At 41.9% G+C, this 22,737-nt stretch overlaps 1 protein-coding gene and 1 long non-coding RNA gene across 3 annotated transcripts in view; both read left to right on the plus strand.

Annotated features, from left to right (window-relative positions):
- Nucleotides 1-22,361, plus strand: part of LOC136790631 (uncharacterized) — a 39,309-nt gene extending 16,948 nt beyond the window's left edge. Inside the window, exon 3 of the long non-coding RNA XR_010830943.1 lies at nt 22,163-22,361. This is a non-coding gene — a long non-coding RNA (uncharacterized lncRNA). The remainder of the gene's footprint in view (nt 1-22,162) is intronic.
- On the plus strand, nt 178-12,723 carry NICOL1 (NELL2 interacting cell ontogeny regulator 1). Of its 2 annotated transcripts, none has more exons than XM_066995596.1 (4): nt 178-201; nt 5,197-5,341; nt 7,181-7,269; nt 12,010-12,723. In XM_066995596.1, the coding sequence occupies exons 1-4, from the start codon at nt 193-195 to the stop codon at nt 12,079-12,081; spliced, it is 315 nt and encodes a 104-aa protein (XP_066851697.1). In that variant the 5' UTR covers nt 178-192; the 3' UTR covers nt 12,082-12,723. The 2 variants fall into 2 exon arrangements, with proteins under 2 accessions (XP_066851697.1, XP_066851698.1); XM_066995597.1 differs by lacking the exon at nt 178-201 and adding an exon at nt 867-902.
- Nucleotides 22,362-22,737: the final 376 nt, after the last annotated feature.

Consider the following 22,737-nt stretch of genomic DNA (forward strand, 5'->3'; position numbering starts at 1 on the left):
GCCAACAAGTGCAAACACGGCGCCTGCCCTGGAGCGATCGCAGGCCGGCGTTGGGGTGGGATGACGAGGGGGGAGCCGGGGAGAGGTGTGAGACAGTGTGATATTGGTATAACGAGCACATTTGCATGCCGTCAGCAGTCGCAGCCAGCTTTCTCCCCAGGCTCTGCCAGGCGGCCGCGCTCCGTAGGATTCATGGCAGAGGTAAAGCTGAAAAGGGGGGCTGATGGAGGACAAGATGGTACCTTTGTGGGGAGATTTTTGCCGTGATTGAGAGGGCAGGCTGTGAGATAGCATAAAGGTGTCTGCAGGAGAAGTGACAGAATCTGTTATCTTTAGTGAGGGAAGAAAGTTTTCTGCCGTGATAGAGTATTAGATTTAAGAGCCAAGGAGAGACCAAGCAGTGAAGAGGCTTAGATGAAAAGGCACAAGCTTTTCTCCCAATCCCACAGAAAAATTTATAGTATCAAAACATGTGCTATCAAGATGAAAAATTGAAATCTCAGAAGCATTGCTTTGATGTTTTTTAGCTGCTGGGGATCTCGAAAAGAAATCCATTACTTTCGACTTCATCATAAAAAGAAACTATAAATTCTCACTGCTCACCTCATGAATGATCCCCACAGGGCAGCAGGGGAGTTGGGACCTTCCAGCTTTCACCCAAATGTCACTTTTCACACTCAGCCCGAGCTGCTACGTGACCATCACTGCAGCTTCGGGCACAGCCAGCGAGATCCCCACTGAGCGCTGCTGTGCCACCCCAGCCCTGGTGTGTACTTGCAGTTTTGGGTACCCTAGGGCTAGCATCTGCACCACCCACGCCTCCTGCGAGAGGGAAGTAAGACTACGAAAGATTTTATCGTGGTTGTACCATCCTGGTGGGGATGGGCTCCGATATCCTTAAGGTAAGAGCTGCTCCCACTCTTCAGTTTCATTAACCGAGCATGAAATGTATTTTTACTCTGTTTGGCGTAGGTTTAAGAAGGAAATGATTTTGAAGCAGAAAGCCAGAAATGATCAATTTGAAATGTCAAATGATTTTTTTTAAACTTTTTTTTTTTCAAGTGAAAATATCCTTAAGTGGGGTGTCTTCCTCCTCCGTGGAAAGCTTCCACTTTGGTGAACTGATATTTTTTCACTTGAGAAATCATGAGCTTCTGTGAAGAGGGAAGCTGGTGCTCAACCTGGTACAGAATGGGGAAAGGTGAATAAAGAGGAAATGTGGTGAAAGCACCAAAAAGGAAGTTGGTCCTAGTGGCCGCAGGGCAAGTAGATTTTAGACGAGGCAGCTAGGAATGACAGAAGCAGATTTTTAAAAATTTAATAAGTAGTCAGAAGCCCATTGCATGGCTCTGGTAAAACGGACCAGGGATAACACCCAAGCTACCAGTGGCTCGCTGCTAGATGTTACTGTTGTGACAGAAAAAGGATGGGACTTGGGAGAATAAGATAAGATTTGCTGGGAATGATCAAGAGCACAGGTTAAGAAAAGGCACATACATATGTATATACATGTGTACGTATGCTATTTATCAGGAAGACAGGCCAAGAAGTGAGATTAGATGGCTGCCAGTGATCATGAATAAAGTTTTGCATTTGTAATTTGTGTATAGGCAGATACTGAATCAGACCAAATCCTATATGGTTATCTCTGCAAGAACAATGCTAAATCTTGTTTGCCCAAAAGAACAGTCTCTAAAAAATATTTTCCCTGTCCCTCTGTTTTTGTGATGTATAAGAAAGGCAGTACTATAATTAATCCTCCCTTGACACTGCTCATAGATGCAGTAACTTCGTATTGCACCAGAACAACTGGAAATCTGAGCATCTGACTTGAAAAGTTAAATTAATGGGAGCAAAACCTTCCCCTAGGGCTGTACAGGAGAGACAGGATTTAGAGCACATTGAAAAGAAAAAATGTTAGCCAGCAATTTAGTCATAACTCTGAGAAGGACTTTCTGCTCATGGCAAAGAAGACTGTGTGCCTGACCTTCCTGAGGCTGAGTGCCCCCAGCTTTTGCCCTGAGAGCACTAAAGATTGAGTCCCTATCGAACTGGCTCAAAGCAAACAGAGGGCACAGCCCCTTTGAAGGGCTGTTCATGCTTCCCAGCACTGCGCCTGCCCTCGGCTGTGCTCATTCTCTCTTGAACAACAGCTGGTAGTGCCTCATTTGTGGTGGGAAATGTGTTCTGGGGAGGAGAAGAGACCCCTGAAGTTAGCTTTGCTTTGACAAAAGCACTCTGTGATCTGTGCTCTGCTCCTGTATGCATTCAGCAGGAACGCCGTCAGTGTGTTGTTGTAGGATGGAGCCTGTGGGGCTTGAGAGGGGAACAGAGGTACAGGCTGGAAAAGGGGGGTAAAGTGTGCTCTCAATTCAGAATCTGGGTCCCGCTCGGAGTTTAAGCGCCTGCACATTTGCAGCTGTTTCTGACAGCTCTGAGACTGGGATCGCGGAAACGTCCAGGCACAAGTGGTACAACCCCTGTAACCCAGAACCACTCACATGGCAGACGGGCTGAACAATTCCTGGCCTTCACCAAAATCTCAGCTGTGACATGCCCTGCAGTTCCCGAGTGCAATCCTATAGCTTTTCCTTGTTTCCCATAAAGCAGGTGTAATTCGTCATGGTTATTTTCAGGCACGAGAGAGCAAGTCGCTCGAATCGGGCACCACATCCAGCTGAGCAGACTGGGGGAAAACCACTCAGTGGACTCGAAGAAAGATGAATCAGATGGCCCAGCTTTAAAAACCGTACCCACAGCAGGTCAGTCAGTGCTGAAACTCCTGTGTCAAAGCAGAAACATCCTTCCCCAGACGTGGGAGACACAGCCTGTTCCTCTTTAAATCTGTGCTGTGTGCTGCAGTGCTCTGCATTGTTGCCATGGCAGAAATCTCCCCATAGTAATAACCTCTTTCAGGGAAGGTTAAAAAGAGACAGTGCACATGCTCAGAAAAGCTGCACTTGTTCTGTTAGCAGTTTGCAGCGGCCATTTCAAAGAGACCATCACAAAGGCGAGAGAGAGATCAGGTACCGATTTTTTTTCCTTTGTTGGAGGGGGTGACTTTTCTCTTTCATAGAAGACCTTGCACACATCTGTCTCTCTTCCCAGATGCATTGCTGCGAGAGACCACCCTGGAAGCCTGTTGTGATTGTTTCTTGCAGATAGCTAATTCCCACAATATTACTAAGAGTCAGGAGTTAGATGTGGCCTGAGGTGACGGCTGCGCTTAGGGAGCAATTATTTTGCAGCAAGGCTCATGTGTGAAGCTGAGCTGAGGCCGGGGTGGGCAACGTGTAAGGTACCTTGAAAAAGTTTAACAGTGTATCTGCTTTGTTTTTTGAACCTCTATAGGACTGGTAGTCCACAACGAGAATAGCCTCCTGTCCTACTGACCTGCAGGCTTCTGCATTAGGTACTTTCAAAGGAGGCTGGTATTATCCTAACATGCTGTTACTTGGAATCACTCTGCTGCACCCTGTTGCAAAGCCTTGTGCCTTTGATTGTACTTGCTTTGATCACTGGTCACCATTAACTAAAACAGGAAAAAAACAAGCCACTTGTTATGATTTTAATCCCTTTATTTTAAGGATTGAAGAAATAAGAAAAAGCATCACATCGGATCACTTCTAAATAGTGGAAGGAATAGGAAACACAGTTCTGGGGTTACAGGAATTACATTACCAGATGTATTACCTGCTATGGGCCCAAATGTATTTGTGACTCTGTGCATGTGTATTTCTTGCTTCTGAAACATCCCCTGATCTTGCATTTAGGTTGAAGTGCACAGAAAAGAGATGTGTAATGCTCACCTTTCCTGGATAAATTGCTGGTTTGCACATACTGCAAGTGTTTGTGCAGAATTTGCAGCTTCTGATTAGCTGTGTCCGAAGCAGTGGCTTTGCGTGTATTGAAGAGGAGACTTGTTTCATTGTGTTTGTGGCTAGATAAGGAAAAACCTCTCCCTTCCTGCCTCCTCCTATTACACCTCCAAATGTGAAATACAGGCTGTTCTGGAGAATGCTGTATTCCTGCATTCAGCACATGTGGATTTGATGTTCTTGTGCAACATCTTTCAATTAATATATACTTAAAAAAACAGGAAGAAACAGCCTGTTGCACTGCTTTCCTGGACTTAGCTAAAGAAAATCTTCATGTGGATTTTATTGTGTTTTTACAACCCTATTTGATTCTCTTTTTCTTTCCTTTGAACAAACAGGACCGGAAGGTAAACTTGGCTGAACTAAGGACCACCCTAGTAGTTCGCCAGGATGCTTGAGGCTTGTGATTGAAATCTCTAATAGGCGTTTGCAGCTTAAGCCAATCCAACTTTTCTGTTTCCTCTTGATCTGAACAGTTTACTTGTCGGATCAAGAAAACACTTCATTTGAAGCCTGTGTACTTATCAAACATGTTACCTCTGTGTGAAAGGGTGGGTGTTGCAGGACCAGATTGTACCTGTTGTCCGGGCATGGTGTGGGCTGGCTGTGATATTCAGGAACAAATGGATGGCTGCAAATAATCTGAAACTCAGATTAGGAAGGGAAACTTTTTTTTGATTATTTACCTCTCTGCCTACGAATTTGTAGAAGTTTAACAAAAGTCTTTTCCTTCAGCTATTTTCATAATGGAGTAAGTTTTTATGATCAGTGTTGTGTGTAGTTAATGATAGTGGTTAGCTTTAGTTATTATTCTAGTGAAAAGACGATACACCAGTAAAGCAATCCAGTAGGTAAAAAATTCATTTTGAGGGACAGATGCATTTCAGGTAGCTCTATAACCCTTAGGGATTTGATCTCAAGGTCTAACAGTGAACCAGCTGTCCAGACTCACATGCTGGTCTGTGTTCATGCAGTTAGAAAAAAAGATTGGAGTCAAAGATTGGGCAAAGTTGCTGGCATCCTGGATTTCACATGAAAATGAAAACTGTCTAGGGACTTCTCACCTTCTCCTTCATTTCTAGGGACATTCTCTCCCAGTTGTGTTTTACATGCAGTATTGGAAAAGTACAGGGAACGTCTGACTGTGCTATAACTGTGGTATAGATCTTCTGGTTGCTTGATTGCTTTTTTTTTTTTTTTTTTTTCTTTGAAAGGAGGACTGACAATGCTTTAGCTATCAGGAACATAAAGTTCTTTGTAACAAAAACCCTGGTATCTATAATGTTCCTCCCTGATCTGTTTGTGTCTCTTGATAAAGAGAGAAGTACCCGTTCCCGAGATGCTGGCACCCTGCTTTCTGAGAAGAGTGGTCCTTACAGTTCCTTTAGTTTTTGTGGCTGCACTACTTCTCATGGAGCCTGTTAGATCTGATCAAGAAGCAGGAACAACCATACCAGCTGAAAGTATGTACCACCCTCCCAGTCCTCTCACACAACCTGTACTGTAGCTTTAGTGTTGCGGGACACCACATCACTGAAGCTTGTCCAAATAATTCAAAGTGTTTTGGAAATGTCTTACTTATGTTGTTTTAAAACCACAACCTGAACTTTCATACTGTTTTGCTCCTGCATCCAAGGCTCTCTAGTTTCTTATTCTTGTCTCCTGCCTGTTGCTATCTTGCTGAACCTGAAATCTGGCAATGTTCTGCACCTTCTATTTTGTGCAGCTCTTTCATTGTGTTAGCCTTTTCTATATCATGAATCACCCTCTTTGCCTTTCAGAGACATTCTTGAGACTTACTTTTTTTCAACTGATGTTGACCCTTCATTACATCTTTCATTCTTGGTAATGTCTGCTCTAACGAATTCAGTACTTTTTATTTTAAAATTTCACAGTGAAGATGCCAAGAAAGCACAACTTGTCAACTCTTAGCATTGCTGCCTTCAATCACCTAATTCTCCTGTGCTAATCTGTGTTGAGTTTAATTTATGTCATAAACATAATGACAGGTCCATGCATCAAGTTGTTGGTGTGGAAAGTGCTGTCCTCTCCTTTTGTCTGGTGCATATATGATAACACTAAGGTTGGGTGGTAGTATAACAATGAGAGAGGAAGTCTTCAGTGCTGCTCGGGGTTTATTTTTTATCCCTCTCTCTCTCTCTCTTTTTTTTTTTTCCCTGGTCAGTTAAAGAATTTGGCAGGCTCCTTCTCTCCCGCAGCCAGGATCCCTCTCTGCTGGTTAGCACACAGGTCATGAGCTGGAGGCCAGCTTATCAGAGGCGTGTAGTAATCAGTCACGTATCAAGTGTTTGCAGAATAGGCTGACAGACGCTGCAGGGTATTCTACCCTTACTCTAGGTTTTATCCTTTCTTCCTTACCAGACTTCAAAGAGCAAGCTAAGCCTGTGCTCAGAATTCCTCACTTGTGCAGTTATTGCCTATGAAGTTGTCAGAGAGACACAGGCACTGAGAAGCAAAGAAGAGCATATGTAGAGGCTGATGATTCTGAGACATTTTATCATGTCTGTATTTGTTCAGTCTCTGTACTGCAATTTGTTATAGAACAGCTTTGTGTTACACGATGATCAAGGCAAAGCAGGCCTTGTGACCTTAAGTGTGGATTATCTAGGTATCTTAAACTGCAATTATTCCAAAATGCAGCAGTTTTGTTTATCAGCAGTACCCTCTAATCACAGGGCATTGTGTTTATCTGCTGCTTGCCTCACTAGCTTTTGACAAAGCTGTATCATATTCAAAGTTGGAGTCCTAGTGATCTGTCTTAGTGATAATGATCTCAATTGTATTCCATCAGCTTTCTACTTAGAGCTCAAATTTGTGAGATTAGGAGACAGATTTTTCCTGGGAACAGGACCGTGGTTGTAGAGATCATCTCTGGAGAAGATGAGGTTGAACATGTGGTCAGGGTTAGTGGAACAAAATGGAATACTCAAGGTATGGGATTAGTGTTTCCACACTTCTGTGAACTGTGACAAGAGAAGAAAGATAGTGGAAAGGGGGAGGGGAAGAGATATAGAAGAATGAAGGGAACAACAGTGAAGGAAGAAGAAAAGGGAAGAAAACATGATATTTTTAATGCAAATTTGTTGAAGTCATTCTTTTGCCATTGAGACATTGAATGGACCATCATGATGGACCAATTGCAAAAGCCTGGATTGTTTAGCAGTACATACATCAGTATTCATTGTGGACCTTTTTCTGTAGTTCTTCATCATGCTCAAGATCACTGTTTACTCATTCTTCTTAATAGCTCATGCTATATTCTCTGCTAAATGCTCTCCTAGGCCGTCCCTGTGTTGATTGCCATGCATTTGAGTTCATGCAGAGGGCTCTACAGGATTTAAAGAAGACAGCATATAATTTAGACACACGGGTAAGGAAACATTCAACTTTTTTTTTTTTTTCTTAATATGAAAGAAAGTGCTGTGGGTAGGAGTAGATAAATTGGATGATTTTTGCACAATACACTGTCATTGAGCTGTACTGTCCTACATTCTAAGGTAATGCTGGGTAATTACATTTCACCTCTCTGGGCAGTTATCTGGAATTCTTCTCACTTGGGTTATCATGTCATCAGGGAAACTAGGAAGTTTATAAAAGTGAACTGACAGTCCTTAGCTCTTTATCCTTCTTTTGGCCAAGTTAGAGCCATTAGCGCTGCTGTTCTCATTCCAAATGCTGAGTGCACACCATTGTGTTTATGTCAGAGGGAGTAAGGTCACAGCATCATTTACATTTATTACCCAAAATGAGAGTCAGCTCAAACAAACAAACAAAAAAACCATACTAAAATAAAATACATGCTTCTGCCCCTGGGGAGAGACTAAGGGAGGAAACACCATCTCATAGATATTTTTTACATTGCTCTGATTCCATAATGATGAAAAATACCACAAAGTAGAGCAGCGTTGAAAATGAAACTTGTTTGGCTTGCAGTCAGAGTGGAGAATTTGCCAAGGTTGGTATCTTCCTTCTGTGACTGAAGTTGAATCTGTGTCTTGCTACTGCAGCCTGCAATCTGTGACTAGCTGTATCCCAGCTGCTGTCAGATAGTAGTGTCTTGGGAGGGTATATTTTCCCCTACCTCCCATGTACCCTTTAGCTAAAGTGCTATATCTGCACTCTTGCACAGATTTTTTCAGCAGAAGGCACTCAAACTTTTTTGCTATTCTTATCTATGGTCAAGGTCATTCGCAGTTCAAAGCTTGCAAACTGGCATTTTTGAAGAATGGTTTGAAGTAACTCCAGGCAGGGTCCATGACATTTGGATGAAAATGCAGCTGTAGGAATAAAGATGCCTTGAATTGTGATGTACTACAAGAAACAAACATTCGAGCAGAACCAAATTAGTATGTAGCAGATTTACAGTTAAACAAAATCTGTTCAATAAATACAGGTCAAATGTATTTTGGGCTCCTCCATGAAGAAATCCTGTTAATGCATACATCTGCTGAGTACTGCATACAGCCAAAACAAGATGTTCTGATTGTGCTGAAAAGTGGTCCTAGCACACCTTTTCCTTCTGTTAGAAGCTTTTGAATTTTTTGCTAGAATTTCTAAATCTTGATTCAAAAATATCTCAACTACTAAAATCTTCTGTGGTTGTCTGGCTATGGCAGTGACCTTTATGACACCTACAGATTTCATACCATGAGTAAAGCTTTATAAAATAAAGGTATTCAAAGCTGGGTGGTAACAATGAAGACTGAACTGCATAGCCCCCAAAACAGCAACTGTATTTTAATGTCTAAAAGTAAAAATAAAATAAAAGACAGCCAAGAAGAAGAAACAAGGATAAAAAAAAATGCTCAGTTGAGAGGAATGTCCTATAGTCGAGTTTTGCAGTGGTAGATTTGACAATAAGCTTGAAAATGTGGCTCTATGATACATTCTCACTACAAATTTATCACTTCCTTGCCACTTTAAAATCTAAATAATTGAAGCCATATTGAGATCCTTCAGGGCCTCTGGATAGGACAGGCTTATTCTAGTCACTAGGCTAGGAATTCTGCCTACATCTTCAAAAGACATGGAAATATTTAATAGTTGAGGACTTCTTGGCTCGTAGAACTGCCTTCTACACTGTTTCAGTTCTCAGTTTTATTATTCTTCTGTGGCCCAATTTGATGCAAACTGGGAGTTTAAAGACAATTACTTTCAGCCACATATATATTTTACGTTTGACTATTTTGGTCTGGTTTGCTGCTGAGTGGGGCAAATGTTTCTGTCCCGAAAATACAATGCCCTTTGTTAATATTCCCACTAGAGACACTCATTTCCCTGAAAAACTCTCTTTTGTTTGCAGACAGGAATTTTAGATGATGACTAAGCAGCTCCTAACTGTGTTGGAGGGGGAGGGATTCCCAAAAGCTCAGAGAGAAAATTCCCACTTAATTCCTCCTGCTAGTGTCACCATGCAATTCAGCACGGTGGAAACTATATCATTTTATTGCACAACTCAAGAGTTTTCACAGTTAATTTGGCCCTGTGTCGATCTGCATGGTGTCTGACAAAGCAAACTGACTCTACCATAGGTCACGCAGCATTTTATGTAGGCGATAGGCTATATCCTCTTCCTTTTACAGGACTAGAAATGCTTGTAACCTACACGTGTGTGCTGATCCTTTACTGATTGACAGACTGGCTGCATTTTACTCATGTGGTGAGAGAAGGGTCCCAGACCACCTCTGAGAGGCTGGCTGCTACCTGGGCAGATACCAGATCTATTTGCCACCTCTACATACTGCTTTTGTTGCTGCTGCCTCTGGGAGCAGAATGCCTGCTGGATTAGTTTTTTTAACAGCAGTAACCAACTCTGGGCAGTCTTTTATGGGAATACCTGTGGTTTTCCACTCACACAACCAAAGTGCAGTACCTGGCAGGTGCAACTCTGATCATGAACTAGCAGAGGGCTCTTTTACTGTTGGGAGGGAGCTGTTACCATCAAAACCATTCCACCAGCCCCCAGCCAGCTCCCTACTGCATTAGCAAGCTGCTCGAGAGAGAGGCCAGCAGGAGCAGGCGATAAAACAACTCCCATAAGACAAAGCCTGTCCATGGGCTTCACGATTCATTGTATGTCTGCGCTATAAACATTTTTAAATTCCACTCCATTTTCAGAGTTAACCAGTGGGCATTGCGCTACAACTTAAAAAAGCTCAGAAACTGCATTTTTAGCTGGAACTTACAATCTTTTTTGTAGGTTGAGAGTCTGAGCCCTGCCCTGATTTTTTTTCCCTTTCATGTGCTTTGACCCACCGGGGGATAATAACAAATCTCTGTGTAAATGGTTTTGTGATCATGCTCACAAAACAGTCAGTGAAGCTGTATTTACTGCCATTCATTCTGTTCTTTATTTCTTCCTAAACCGTCAGTGGTTATTTGGAACATTCAAAGCCCATTAAGTTAGATGTGCCCATGAAAGTAAAAACAAAGGCTTGGAAATGTTATTAAAGATATATAAGGTGGTAAGCAGCCTTGAGGCTTAACTCCAAAGCTGTTGGCATGCTGTCAACCTCCCTTATTCAAACCACTGCAAATGATGTCAAGGAGATGGTTAGAAGGTGGTGATTGAGCGTCTTTTAGGTGATTAGCAAAGTCTGATCAGATCTTTCCAGTCTTGCAGGGCAGCTGAAATAATCAAAAGTGATATCTGGTTTAATATAGTATGACAAGGCTGTGTTTAGTGAGTTATCAGCTGGGAAAGGAAACTCACTAATAAATGCCTCGTCTTGTACTAAGAAGGCAGGTTTTAAGCAGGATGTTTATGCTCAGCTGTGCTCTAAGGACCTGTAGTTGATGTGGGTCAATAGATACCATAGCTTTTAAAACATAGCCTTTAATCACATGGCCTTCCCATCTCATACCAAAATCACAAGGCAGGCAGATTAAAGGTGGGTTTAATTGGCATTTAGAGCTGGTAGTCTTGGTAATGTCCTTTTTCATGTAACTGGTTACACCAGTGGAGATTAATTTGGCGAGTAGATTTCCCACAGCTGGTGTGTCCCAGAGCAATAAGGAGGTTCTCCCTCTGATCAGACTGATTCCCAGATACAGCCCCAGCTCATGACAGACAGAGACGACTGCATATAATGGATGAAGATATGATGTTGGTGTCAAGAAGCTCTGTGCTCCATCATGCAGCTACTGAAACCACAAGTGCTCCAAACAGACAGGCAAAGCAAAGCGCGTGTGTGCTAGAGAGGAAGGATTCCCACATTTCCTTTACGCAGTTGTGCTGACCCTGCCCTGTTCTCAGCCCTCTCTTGCACAGGTAGGCTGAGAGGTTGCGGGCCTTTCAGATCACACCCAGCTCTGGCTCGGGAAGGTTCCCAGTGGGAAAGATCCTAGTTCGCTCTTGTTGCTGTCAGGCACCAGTCTTGGCATTGATGAACCCCATTTCAGCTGGGTAAGCTTCTGTTCTTACAGGCTTGGGACCCCTTTCTTTAAAGCCAGTGATCCCATCACATGTTTGAACTATGATTTCCATATGCCTGCTCAGCACCAATTGTCTATTTTAGACCCTAACAGCATATTAACCATAACAGTAGTGAAGAAAGAGATGTTAAAACAGAGTTAAAACATGCCTCACTTTCTCTATGTAACTTTCAACAGTTAGACAAGGCCATAATACTCTAATTTTATTTTTTTAGCCTGTTTTTAAATAAAAAGAGAATTCCTGGTAGGCTGGTTTTTTTGTTTGTTTGTTTGTTTGTTTTAAGCCTCCCATGACCTTGTGAGATTACGTTCCAGTTTGTGCGGTTGAAGTAAGATTGTAAGAAAGACAAGTAAAAAAAAAAACAAAAAAAAAACCCACAACAGCAGCCAGACTCATATTGAATATACTAATGAGAAAAACATAAATATGCACCACGCTGAATTCCTCCATGTCACAGGACGTACTGCCTTGTTGGTAGGAGAATTAATCACGCAAAAGTTAAATTGCTTTGCAGACCAGAAAGCAATAGCTCTGTTTTGTTACCGTAAGCATCATCTCATAAAACCAATCCCAAATCTTAGAACAAAAGTAAAACGGACTTTTCTTTGGGAGCTAATTAGTTTTACAGTGCTGACACTTTCTTTTTGATGTTGCTTTTGTCCCCCCCTCTTACAGACAGAAACTCTGCTTCTTCAGGTGGAAAAGAGAAATCTGTGTGACTGTGTAACTGCAAATCTGCTGAACTGAATCCAGGAGGCCAACTGTATCACCTGTTCAGCGGTTTTTAAAATGCAGCTGTATAAAATACAGCTTTATGGAGTTCATGTTGCAAGCATGTACACCCCACTGTGCTGAGGATACTGGGGGGTTGTGTCTTACGTATTTGTCTGTTCCGTTTTTTTTTTTTTTTTTTTTTTAATAGTTCTCTTTTCATATTCACTGGGTTGCCAGTAAGGGCTCAGTTCAGTTAATCTGCTACTTGGCATTAGAGCGAGGGGAAAATTTACATGCTTTGATTTTTAAATCAGAATTGGCCAAGTGTAACCCGCAGGATAAATACGGCCAGCGGTGCTCTAGAGACACCAGCAGCTGGTTTTGGTCTCTAATATGAGCATACCTCTGTGGCAACTTCCCCAATTATATTGAGACAGGTAATTGTGTTCTCTGTAGGTTTTGCCTGTTTATTAAAGATGATGGAAGTCCTTTCTGTTTGTTTGTGCTGTGGCCACGTTCAGGCGTATTGTAGTTATATCAGCTGTAAAGAGGCATGTGTTACGAGGAGGTATATGTGTGCTGTACTTGGACCAAAACGGCTTATATCTTTGTGCTGAATTTCTGGCATCCCGTGTAAGAGTGTTGTCTTCTTAAATTAAAACCTTTAATTTCTTACCTTTCTTCCCTGGACATTCCACACTTAACCCACCATCTCTCTAAATAACTCCATCCTAGCAGGTCAAATGGGAAGAACAAAAAAAAGGAGAGTAAGACCACGACTTTGCAGCCTTGCTGGCAGCCTTTCCAGAAGGCCAAAACCTCTCCAGCTGAGTTTGGAAGAAGGTTCCTGCCTGTGGCCTTATCTCTTTAACTAAACCAGTGGGACTTTACTGGGAGTGGATGAGAGAGGAGACACGAATACTGCTGTGCCAGGAGCTGGGCTGCCTTTAGAGGGCTTTAGCTGATCCTGGTTATAGCAGAATGGTTTCTCAGAGTTTCTTGGCTTTTGCAGCAGTTGGGTCTTCCCCGTCTTGTTCTAGCTTGGCTTTGTTCCTCTGCTTTGCTCTGGACCTGCCGTGGCCTCTCTCTAGGCCCAGGAATCTCCTGGTGAACCCCTCCCTGGTCCCCCATCCTGACAACTGTGCGTGTGGTCACTGCGAGCGTGGGTGGTGGGCCTGATACTCCTCAGGTCTGCAGTCCCTTCAGATCCAACTGCAGCACTGCGGGAGTAATGTGTGGTGTTCCCACCTGCTGTGGAGTGAGGGCCCATGGTGCTGAGCAACACTGATGTCTCATTCCCTGCCTGGTGAAGGTGCTGAGAGGAAGGGCTTGCTTTTACTTGAGAAGCCAGCATTCCCATTGTGGAACTCGGAGGGAGTCCCAGAAGAGTGCACATGGTGAAAACCCAGCTCCCAAAGCTGAGTTCGTTGGTGGCCCACCACACTGCTGTAAGCTCACCAGCTTGGTTTAGGTGTGGGCAGGAACCCACACAGCTAATATGGCACACAGTTCTTAAAAAGGGTTGGCAGGGAGGCCTGGGAATTGCACCCTGCAACCAGAATGTCTGTTCTGGGCAAGTGAACAGAAACTTTTAATGGATTTGAACACGTATGCTCAGGTTTAAATATGACACAGTGACGAGGGTGAAGGCCATTTCTATAGAGCAAAAGAAAACAGCATAAGCAGGCAAACTGCTGATGAAGACAACTTGAATAAACCATACAAAGAACACACTTGAGTCTTCAGTCTGGACAAGAGATGATTGAAGAAGGAGGTGGTATAAATTTACAAAATCATGAGTGACCAGAGAACAACTGTTTGCTGTCACTTCCCAAACAAGAAGTGGGGCACAGTGAACTGAAACCAGCTGGTGACAAAGTCAGAGCAAATAGGATGATGCTCTTACCTACCGCGTGTTTAAGTTGTAGAAGTCCTCTCTGCAGAATGTTGCTGATCCTTAAAAAATTATATGGGTTTAAAAAGCAGCTGTTCAGACTCATGCCTGAAAATCCTATGGCACACTGGTAAATATAAAAATGACAACTTTGATTCAGGAGGTCCCTGAACCACAAGTTCTTACAGGTTAACAGCACTTTAGGAAGACACAGTAGTTGCCCTGGTTTTATACTTTTCCTGACATTTAATAATGGTCTGTGCCAATGATAAGATACTGGCCTTACAAGGATCTTTGGCATGGTGTGGTGTGGATGTTCTTATGTGTAGAAATGAACTGCTTCCTCAATTCATAAAGCAAACCCTCTCTCAGTGCTCCAGAGAGCCACTCCTTTTTATCCCTTTGACACAAACACCTTCAAAAAGCCTCAAATTCTGGGTTTCCCCATTGTCCAAGGACAGGCCCCATAAAGTAGGCCAGTGGCCCTGCTTCTGTAGCCTGGTACACTGCAGAGACTGCTCCGAAGGCAGGAGTAAGGGCTCCTTTAGGAAGCAAAAGAAATGGTACTGCACATTTGCCTGCTGCCAGGAAGGAGCTATATAATTACTCAGATATTAAGGTCTCTTTTTGAACAGTACAAACCCATTCCTGTCTAGCATTCATTCGCTGCCCTATGGCCTTACAGTGAAAAATGGAAGTTTGGGGCTGGAAACAATTGGTACAAACAGGCTGACCTCTTCCCATCATATTTAAAACTCACTATTGCCACTGTACATCCTACAAGAAGTTTTTTTTACTCAAAATCCAAAGATCTCCATTAAATCCAAACTGTTTTATATGTATTTGGTAGGGCCATCAGAACATGTATGCATCCTTCTCACTCCTTGTCCCGTTTCATTCCCTGTACTGCATTATGTGGTTTGTCTCTTGCTTTGTGACTGCACTGAAAGCTGTTTGGGACAAATAAGTTGTTAAAAACACTGGATGGTGGCCACCACACCTTCAGGTGTTGTGAAGTTATTAAATAAAAATCAAAATGTAAAATATTCTGGCCTGTTGCTCTAGTTTCAAACATAGTATTTGTTTTTAAGCATAGGTTTGCAGTTTAATCTCCATATAGATCTTCCTTAACCTTCTTAGATGTTCCTTAACCTTCTTATCCCAGCTTGCCATTCCAGCTATAACTTCGTAGAGTTATGGGGAGTGGCAGAGACAGTATTTTCAAGGCCCCCAAGGTCCTGAATTTTGAGAAATGGCTTAAAACATAAGAAAAAGAATTGCAGGTATGGATACCATGAGAAGAGAAACTCATATTTCTGCAGATACTTCATTTTTTGTGTTGGTCTGCCCATACTTCCTTTCCCGGTAGTCAAGGCTGTAGAGCTACAGTGGGAACAATTTGACAATACTAATTTTATTTTTAAATTATTCTTTGCTGTGAGGCAGTGTCCATAATAGATGTAACAACTTGATCCTCTGTTTTCCAGTTGTCATCCTATGATTTCTGCTCTGAACATGCACTTGCTGAAAACCCACTAACACATCAGCTTGCGTTAATTAGCCTTGAGCACCTTTGCTGTTTAAATCAAATTATGCAATACTGCACTTTTCAGGTCATCTAAGTGGCAAAACAATATCTTGTTCTCTTTGTCAATAGAGTCTGGAAGTGGAACAGCACTGGAAATGTTCTCATTTTATTTTATATAGCTTCACTCTTCTTTGAGAGTCCGAAACAACTGGAAAGAATGCTGACTGCTCCATGGGGTAAGCAGGACACAGGTTTCAAGGGAGGCCAGTATGCAGGTTATTGTTTTGGGGTGGGGTTTGAATATTTTAATAGCATTAAAAGCTGCACTTTACACTTAATCTTCATGCTCAGGCAAACATAAGGGAAGCCTAAGCCTCAAGCTGCATATAATTGTTAGGTATTTTCTAAGCATTGCTGCTCTTATCATATATATATATATATATACATATATATATAAAAGAATATAACTTTATTTTTATCTTAATCATTTGTTTTATTTCTATACTCTGTAAAATATTTAACTTTGGAAAATCCAGTAGGTAGCACAGACAGAGAAATGAAGAAATCACATGACGGGGACAGTGAAAATACAGCAGAATTTTTTTGCTCTGTGAAGTGTTAGTTGTTGCATTACAGCAGTTTGGGTCTTGCGTTGTTAGAGAAGGCAGAGACAAAACACAGCTTCTATTTAGCTTTAAGTGCAAAGCAATGCTAATGCATGCCAATTTGATGTGATTATTAGATAATCTAAGTGGCTCTTCTAAGAAATGAGCAGAAAGTGTAGGAGCTTGTTTGTATAACAGGGTTGTGCCGAGTCCAAATTAGTGGAAAGATCTGGTAATATAAAGTACATTTCTATGTCAAATCTGGACTAACTTTTGAGCAAAACAACCTTCATTTATGCTAACAACATTGGCAACATTTGTTATTTTTGTGGCTTCTGCACAGAACCTGGTGAAACTTGGCGTTTTCCTTTGCATAAATCTCAACTGACTTTAAAGTTCCCAGTGATACCAGGTCTGATGAGGTTGTATCTATTGAGCTCTCAAGCACAACCTAGAAAGATGACCAACTGAGAAAGATGTAAGTAACAGTTTTACTCTGGAACTCTTCAGGTTAATATAGGGTACAAACTTTGGGACGAAAATCAACATTACCAGCATTTGTGAATGCTTATAGTCAAGGTTTTCATTGGAAAACATCTTTAGTGCAATAAATTGAATTTCAAAGCTTTGAGCAGTTTGCGTTGTTTCTCTTCCCTATTAAAGGACAGACCTTCAAATCATCCATGCAGTAAATTTGATACACAAAGTTCCTTGCCTAAGCAGCTCTTGAATTCTTCCTGGACTATATGTACACTGTAATAAAGCATCCAGATTGTGAAACGTATTTGTTTTCAGCACACAACACTGAATATAACTAATGCACAATTTATTCTTGCATTGAAGGAGGAACTGAAGAATATTTAAATGCCTTTTGACAGCTGGTATATTGCGCATTTGAAGAATGCTTTGTTTTATATACAATGTAAAATCAAATTGTATTTTACCCATGGAGGGTTGAAGCATGCCCTAGAAGTCCTAGAAGCTTTTCTAAAACAAAATGAGACCTCACCTTCTCTTTCTGTATGCACATACAGGCTGCTCAGAGAACTGTCTGTGCCTTCTGCCACTGCTTTTGATAGCAACAGAATGATGTACCAAAACCAGCACTTAGAAAAACCCCACCAGGTACTTCCTGAACATAACTGCTTTCAGAACAAATTAATTCAGGAGAGGTTTTCACATACAGTTCTCAAACAAGTAAAAAATGACATACTCATATTTTAGACATGGCTAAGACTGGCAGTAGCAGTGCAAATAGGTCAGCTTTACTGTTCATGGCATTCGGGTTGCCTGTACACAAATAATACACAACCCTTGCCTATGCTGTAAACTTACACCCTGTCCAGCACAGTGAACCATTGCTGGATTTGCAGCAGTCCAGTGCAAACCTTCAAATATAAACTCTGAAAACTCTGGTATTTTGCCAGCGGTTCTTACTTTTTCTTGGAACTAAAAGCATGAGCTGACCTTCATTTCACAATACCTTGACAGCTGCCCCTCCTGTATAGCTGAGAGCATTCTAGGCGTTAGGGATCATCTAAAGATTCTTGTCACACTTGGCTTCAATTTATTTTGGGCAAATTGATCAAGCCTGGATCTTTCCCCACATCTTTCACTGTGGTGAGTGAGACCTCTTGGAGTTGATTATTTCCTGCACTGAAGGATATCTTTGTGCCAAGTTTCAATCATGCTCCTGGTTTGCAGCCACATCCCTGTTTTGCAATGTCATGTGGACTTTGCTGGGACAGCTGCAGGGCCTCAAAGCCTCGCAGTCTGACCAGGGTTCAGCTGGCTTCTTGAAGGGTTTTCCAGGAAGCCCTAAGAAGGGGAACTTGTCAAGCAATGTTGCCAAGAGCAAAATCATTATTTCAGGAGGAAGGCATTTTTTCTCCACCAAAACTCTGACTTAGTGCTTAAAGAAGATACTGAGTCATCAAGCAAAGGTGAATCGTTATCTCATGGCACAAGGGACAAGATAAGTAGAGGGTGCTTTGATTTTCAGTCCTTCTCAGGGCCTGAGATGCCTGTCAGAAAAGTAATAATACAGTTTATTCTCTTTATGTCCTGAAACATCTACAGTGCACCAGCCTGTCAGCCCTCAACTCATCTGCAAGACTGTAAAATAATCATTTAAAGGAGTGTTAAGAAGCTGTAGGCCCTGGCAGCTGCCCTTCAGTCGAGTATCTCTGAATTCCTTTACCAGTGACTCATCCCAAAACGGGAATGCACTCTCGCCACCTAACTTGTTTAGACCAGAAAAGCATTGCCTTTGCCCTGCTAACTGGTGAAGGAGAAATAGTCTGAACTTCAGCCGCTGCATGAAGGCAATACATTTCTCCCAGGGGTGTCTGTGTTTATGCTGGAGTTACTACACAGAGAGCTGGGAAGTAACTACTGGGGAAGCAAAATGATTCTTGTCATCAGAGAATCACGACAAACAGGGAAGAAAGGATATCCAGAAGAAATCACCTTGTCTGAATGCAGGGCCAGCTATCCCAATATGCCATTCCTAAACGGTGTCTATCAACAAGTTTAAATATCCCCCTGTCTTCACAGGCAATCCATCCCATTGCCATTCCTATCATAAAGAAGTTTTCCAGGGATGTTGGTGTTGCCTCCTTGGTGCTGTTTAACCTGTTACTTCTTGTCTGATCCATCAGAGATGCCCAGATGCTTTCTCTGTATCAGCCTTTTATGTACTTGAAGAAAATTTCATGTCCGCTTCTGTTCTTTAGACCACACAACCTCAATTCTTCCAACTGTTTTTGGGAGAGCGCAGTTCCTAAACCTCTGCTCATTTCTGCTGCTGTTGGTGTCCCTGCTAGTTCCTGGCATTCCTGTATTGCAGCGACCAAAACAGATGCAGTACAAAACAGATGCTGGGACCTTGTGCTGAAGAGTCTAAGTTTTTGCGCACTTTTTTGTACATCCCAGTATAATTGCCTTTCTTGGCAGTGACAGAGTATTGCAGACTGATTTCAGCTCATGATTTCCTAGCTCCTCCATAGAAGTACCACTTAACCTGCTGTTTCCCATTCTAAATGTGAGTTGTTGATTATTGCTGATGAAGTGTATCACCTTGTCCTCATCCTTATCAATTTTTAATCTGTTTTTAGACCTTTTTTTTTTTCTTTTTAATTTGTTTGTATGATTTAGGTTTCTAGTCCTTTCCCCCAGCATTACTTACAACCTCCTGGCCTGGTGTTATATTCTAAATAATCACTTTGCTTATTCATTACCCAGGTGACTAATGAAATGCTGAATAACCCTTGACCTAAGCGAGCCTCTCCAGACCCCATGTGATACATCTTTTCATGCTGACGGTGATCCATTGCTAACTCTTAGCAGTTACCCAGACCCAGAGAAGTTTCCTTGCTTTGTTTCTGACAATGCTGTGTGACACAGCATCAGAAACCTGCCAGAAATTGGTTAAATTTGGCTTTTCCCTACCCATAATGCCTGTTGCCATATAACAGAAGGACTCTAAAATGTTTTGACTTGGTTCTTGATAAATACCCTGTTAATGGAAATTCTACTTGTTTTACAAACGCTTACAAAATATTGTTAGGATTATTGCTTATAAAATATTTCCAGGGACTGAAAGTAAACTGGCTCATGTGTCATTTTTCAGTTTCTCTTTCCCCTTTTAAAGATATTCACCACATTTACCCTTTTCTGTGGCTGGTAGAACTCACATCTTCCCTGAGCTCTCAGCAATAATTGATGATAGCAATTGCTTTAGCTGCTTCTTTAAATAGCCTGAGATAGGTGTACTGACAGAACTGAGCAAAAAAAGAGCACTGGGCAGACTGAAACCCAGAAAAATGACCTGGCAAAAACCTACAAATGTATATAACTAATGAAATTTTCTGCTAAGCTGTTCTTGCGTGAAACATTTTCATTGGTATTGGTTGTCTTAGCCACCTGCTCACTACAACTACAACTGCTTTTTGTTGTTGTTTTGTTTTTTGTTGTTGTTTTGGTAGATAAAGGAGATGCTAAGTGCTGTATCACTTTCTAGGCATCAGCTTCATTAACTTTCCCCTCCCACTGAACAGAGAACAAACTCACTTGGCTTTTGTCTTCCTTACTCCCCATGTGCTTAGAGAATGCTTTTTTGCTCCATGCTTCTCACTATTTGCATTTGATTTTGTTTCTTGGCCATTCTGGGGTTGTGCCTCTGTTGTCTTGCCACTCTATTATTCAAGTAATAGTAACCAGACCCAGATTCCTCTGTCTCTGTGCTTTCTTAGTTCAACAAAGGGCTTGTGGCCACGTTAGCAGGCAATGATTTAGCACTTCATACTAGACTGGAATTAACCTCTCCTATCTTTGCCATGTGTTCCCGTGACCATAATAATAAGTTCTGAAATTAGAGCACTTACCTGAATTTTCTTTTTATGCACATACATTTAACTCAGGCCTTTAACGTTAGTGATTTTAACTAGGTGTATACATTTTCTTCTTCAACTGTAAAGACATAACTTTCAATACCTGTAACATTTTGGCATCAATAAGTGATTTTTTAGGGAGCTACCAGATGTTTAACCTCACTAATCATCTTTCCAATAAATGTCTGGATGTTTCTGATTATTTTGCAGGAAACTCATCTTTTCTTAGCAAATTATAATCAAGTATGGATTCAGTAGAAAGAGAAAATGAAGTATAAATACTTCCAATAGTCCTCTAGGATTCACCATGACCTTCTTCAGACAGCAAATGGACTCCTGTGTTTGTCTTGGAGTCTTCTCATCCATCAAAGTAAATTTAGTACTGATACCCATTAGTCATAGCGGTATGCAGTAGTGAATGCAATAGCAGAGAGTCATGCAAGTACTTTCATGCTTCTCTCTTCTTCAGCTTTGCCGGAGGTGATAGAACAACACAGATTGCTGGAAGTTATCCATGCACACTGGCTCTTTTCCCTGTGAATTGAGAACTGCCTCTTGGACCACACACTTGTGTTAGCAAAAGGTGTTGGGAACATTTTTCATGATTTTTAAAGACCATCACATTTGAGGCAAAAACTGGACAGACTCTGCAAGTGCAATGTCTGATTGTTTTATGTTGGCACCAGGCAATTAAAGAAGGACATTATTTTAAGCTTAGTAGTGTGTTTTAACACAGAAATAACATCTTCCACCCCATTAGAAGGTGGATTGAAGGGGCCCTACTGCAGATTCCCCCACTACTTGAAGTGGGAGCAGGTTCAGTGGTGTTGTACTGTTTGGATGGCAGTAGTCCAATTCAGCAAGTACTCCTTCTGTGGTGCTATCACAGTGTTAGGTCTGGATAGTGGGTGGTTGAGCAGTCAGAAAACGACAAGTCAGTCCATCCTCTAACAAATAGGCTTTATTGGATTCATATACAACCATAAAAAAACTAAGCTGTGATATCTAGACCTTAATAACAGGATATTGGCTGTGCGTGGGTATGTCAAACTATGTAGGTACCTAACTATGTGTAGGTAACCTTGGAGTCTTGGCATCCTGGGAATGGCATATTTCAGGACATTCAGCTTCTCTTTATTCCAAATTTTCCCAAGTTCTCTGCTCTCATCCCCTTTTATACTCTTTGCAGTTCAGACGGGTAACACCTCTGCTTAATTCTGCAGTTGTCTTTCCTCCCCAAGATGTCATATTCGTTTCCTTACCTCATTGTAGGTTGTGTTGCTTGTCCTACCTTAAAAGAATTAAAAGATCAAGCAAACATGAAAAATTATTTTACAAAATCTTTATAACTTTAGAAAAGACTATACTGGTACCTTGAAAAAATATTAAAACAATGCTTTCCACCTTAACAAAGGTCCTTGTATCTGTAGGCAATTGTTGTCTGTCCTCTTCTTTAAGATCATATATGAAAAGTGTTATATGGCCCATGGGACCATAATGAGGGTACGCTCAAGAAACACATATGCCAGGGTAAATGGAAGTGTAAGGCTTAGATTTTGTGCCAGCATTTCCATTTGGTGTTATTTAAAACTGTAGATCAGGGCTAGACTGTGTGACCAGCCCTAGATGAGTATATAGTCAAACTGTACAATGTTGCTGTTATACCCTGGCTCTTCCAGAGCTGCTCTTTTTGCAGGCATCTGAGGCCTGTGAAGAGACAGACAGTGATAAACTGGGCCATCTCACACAGCCTCACTTCAGGCATCCAACTTCAGAGCCTGGACGAGGAGTCTTGTCTTCTCACAGAGTCAGTGGGGCCATTTTGGCAGACATACGCGCCCTGACTCACCTTGTGAAGACCCCACTGACTGAGACGTTCACTTGGGCCCTCCACACAAGGCAAGTTGGATTTCGGTTTCAATTTGGGGCTAAAAATTATCTTAATGTGTCATTCTTGTAGGAGTTCATTCCACTGCTCTGGGCTGGCCCTCCGCAAAGTCCTGGCAAATAATTACTGAGAGCCTCTCTCTTTACCAAAGGGTATCACCACCTCCTTAGGGCTTGGTTTCATCCAGGTACTGTCCAGGCAGGTTCACGCTTGAGCGTTGTCAGGACACACCCTATCAGTAAAAATCTACATCAAGAGCTGAGGGTGAAGCGAGCATCCTTAAAATTTTGTAGTGTATAGGTTTTGGCCAAGCTGCAACCACAGCTACCTGGTGCGATGGTGTGCAGGACACATAGGACTGTCTGATTCCTCTGCCAACCTTG

The sequence above is a fragment of the Anser cygnoides genome, chromosome 4 (genome assembly GCF_040182565.1).
Source record: "Anser cygnoides isolate HZ-2024a breed goose chromosome 4, Taihu_goose_T2T_genome, whole genome shotgun sequence".
Classification (NCBI taxonomy): domain Eukaryota; kingdom Metazoa; phylum Chordata; class Aves; order Anseriformes; family Anatidae; genus Anser; species Anser cygnoides.

What these genes read in the sequence shown, in the direction of transcription:
- NICOL1 (XM_066995597.1), top strand. Translation starts at nt 882, where the DNA reads ATGGGCTCCGATATCCTTAAG. An exon ending in TGGGCTCCGATATCCTTAAG is followed by an intron (nt 903 to 5,196) that starts GTAAGAGCTGCT and finishes CTCTTGATAAAG; the next exon opens with AGAGAAGTACCCGTTCCCGA. An exon ending in CATATAATTTAGACACACGG is followed by an intron (nt 7,270 to 12,009) that starts GTAAGGAAACAT and finishes CCCCTCTTACAG; the next exon opens with ACAGAAACTCTGCTTCTTCA.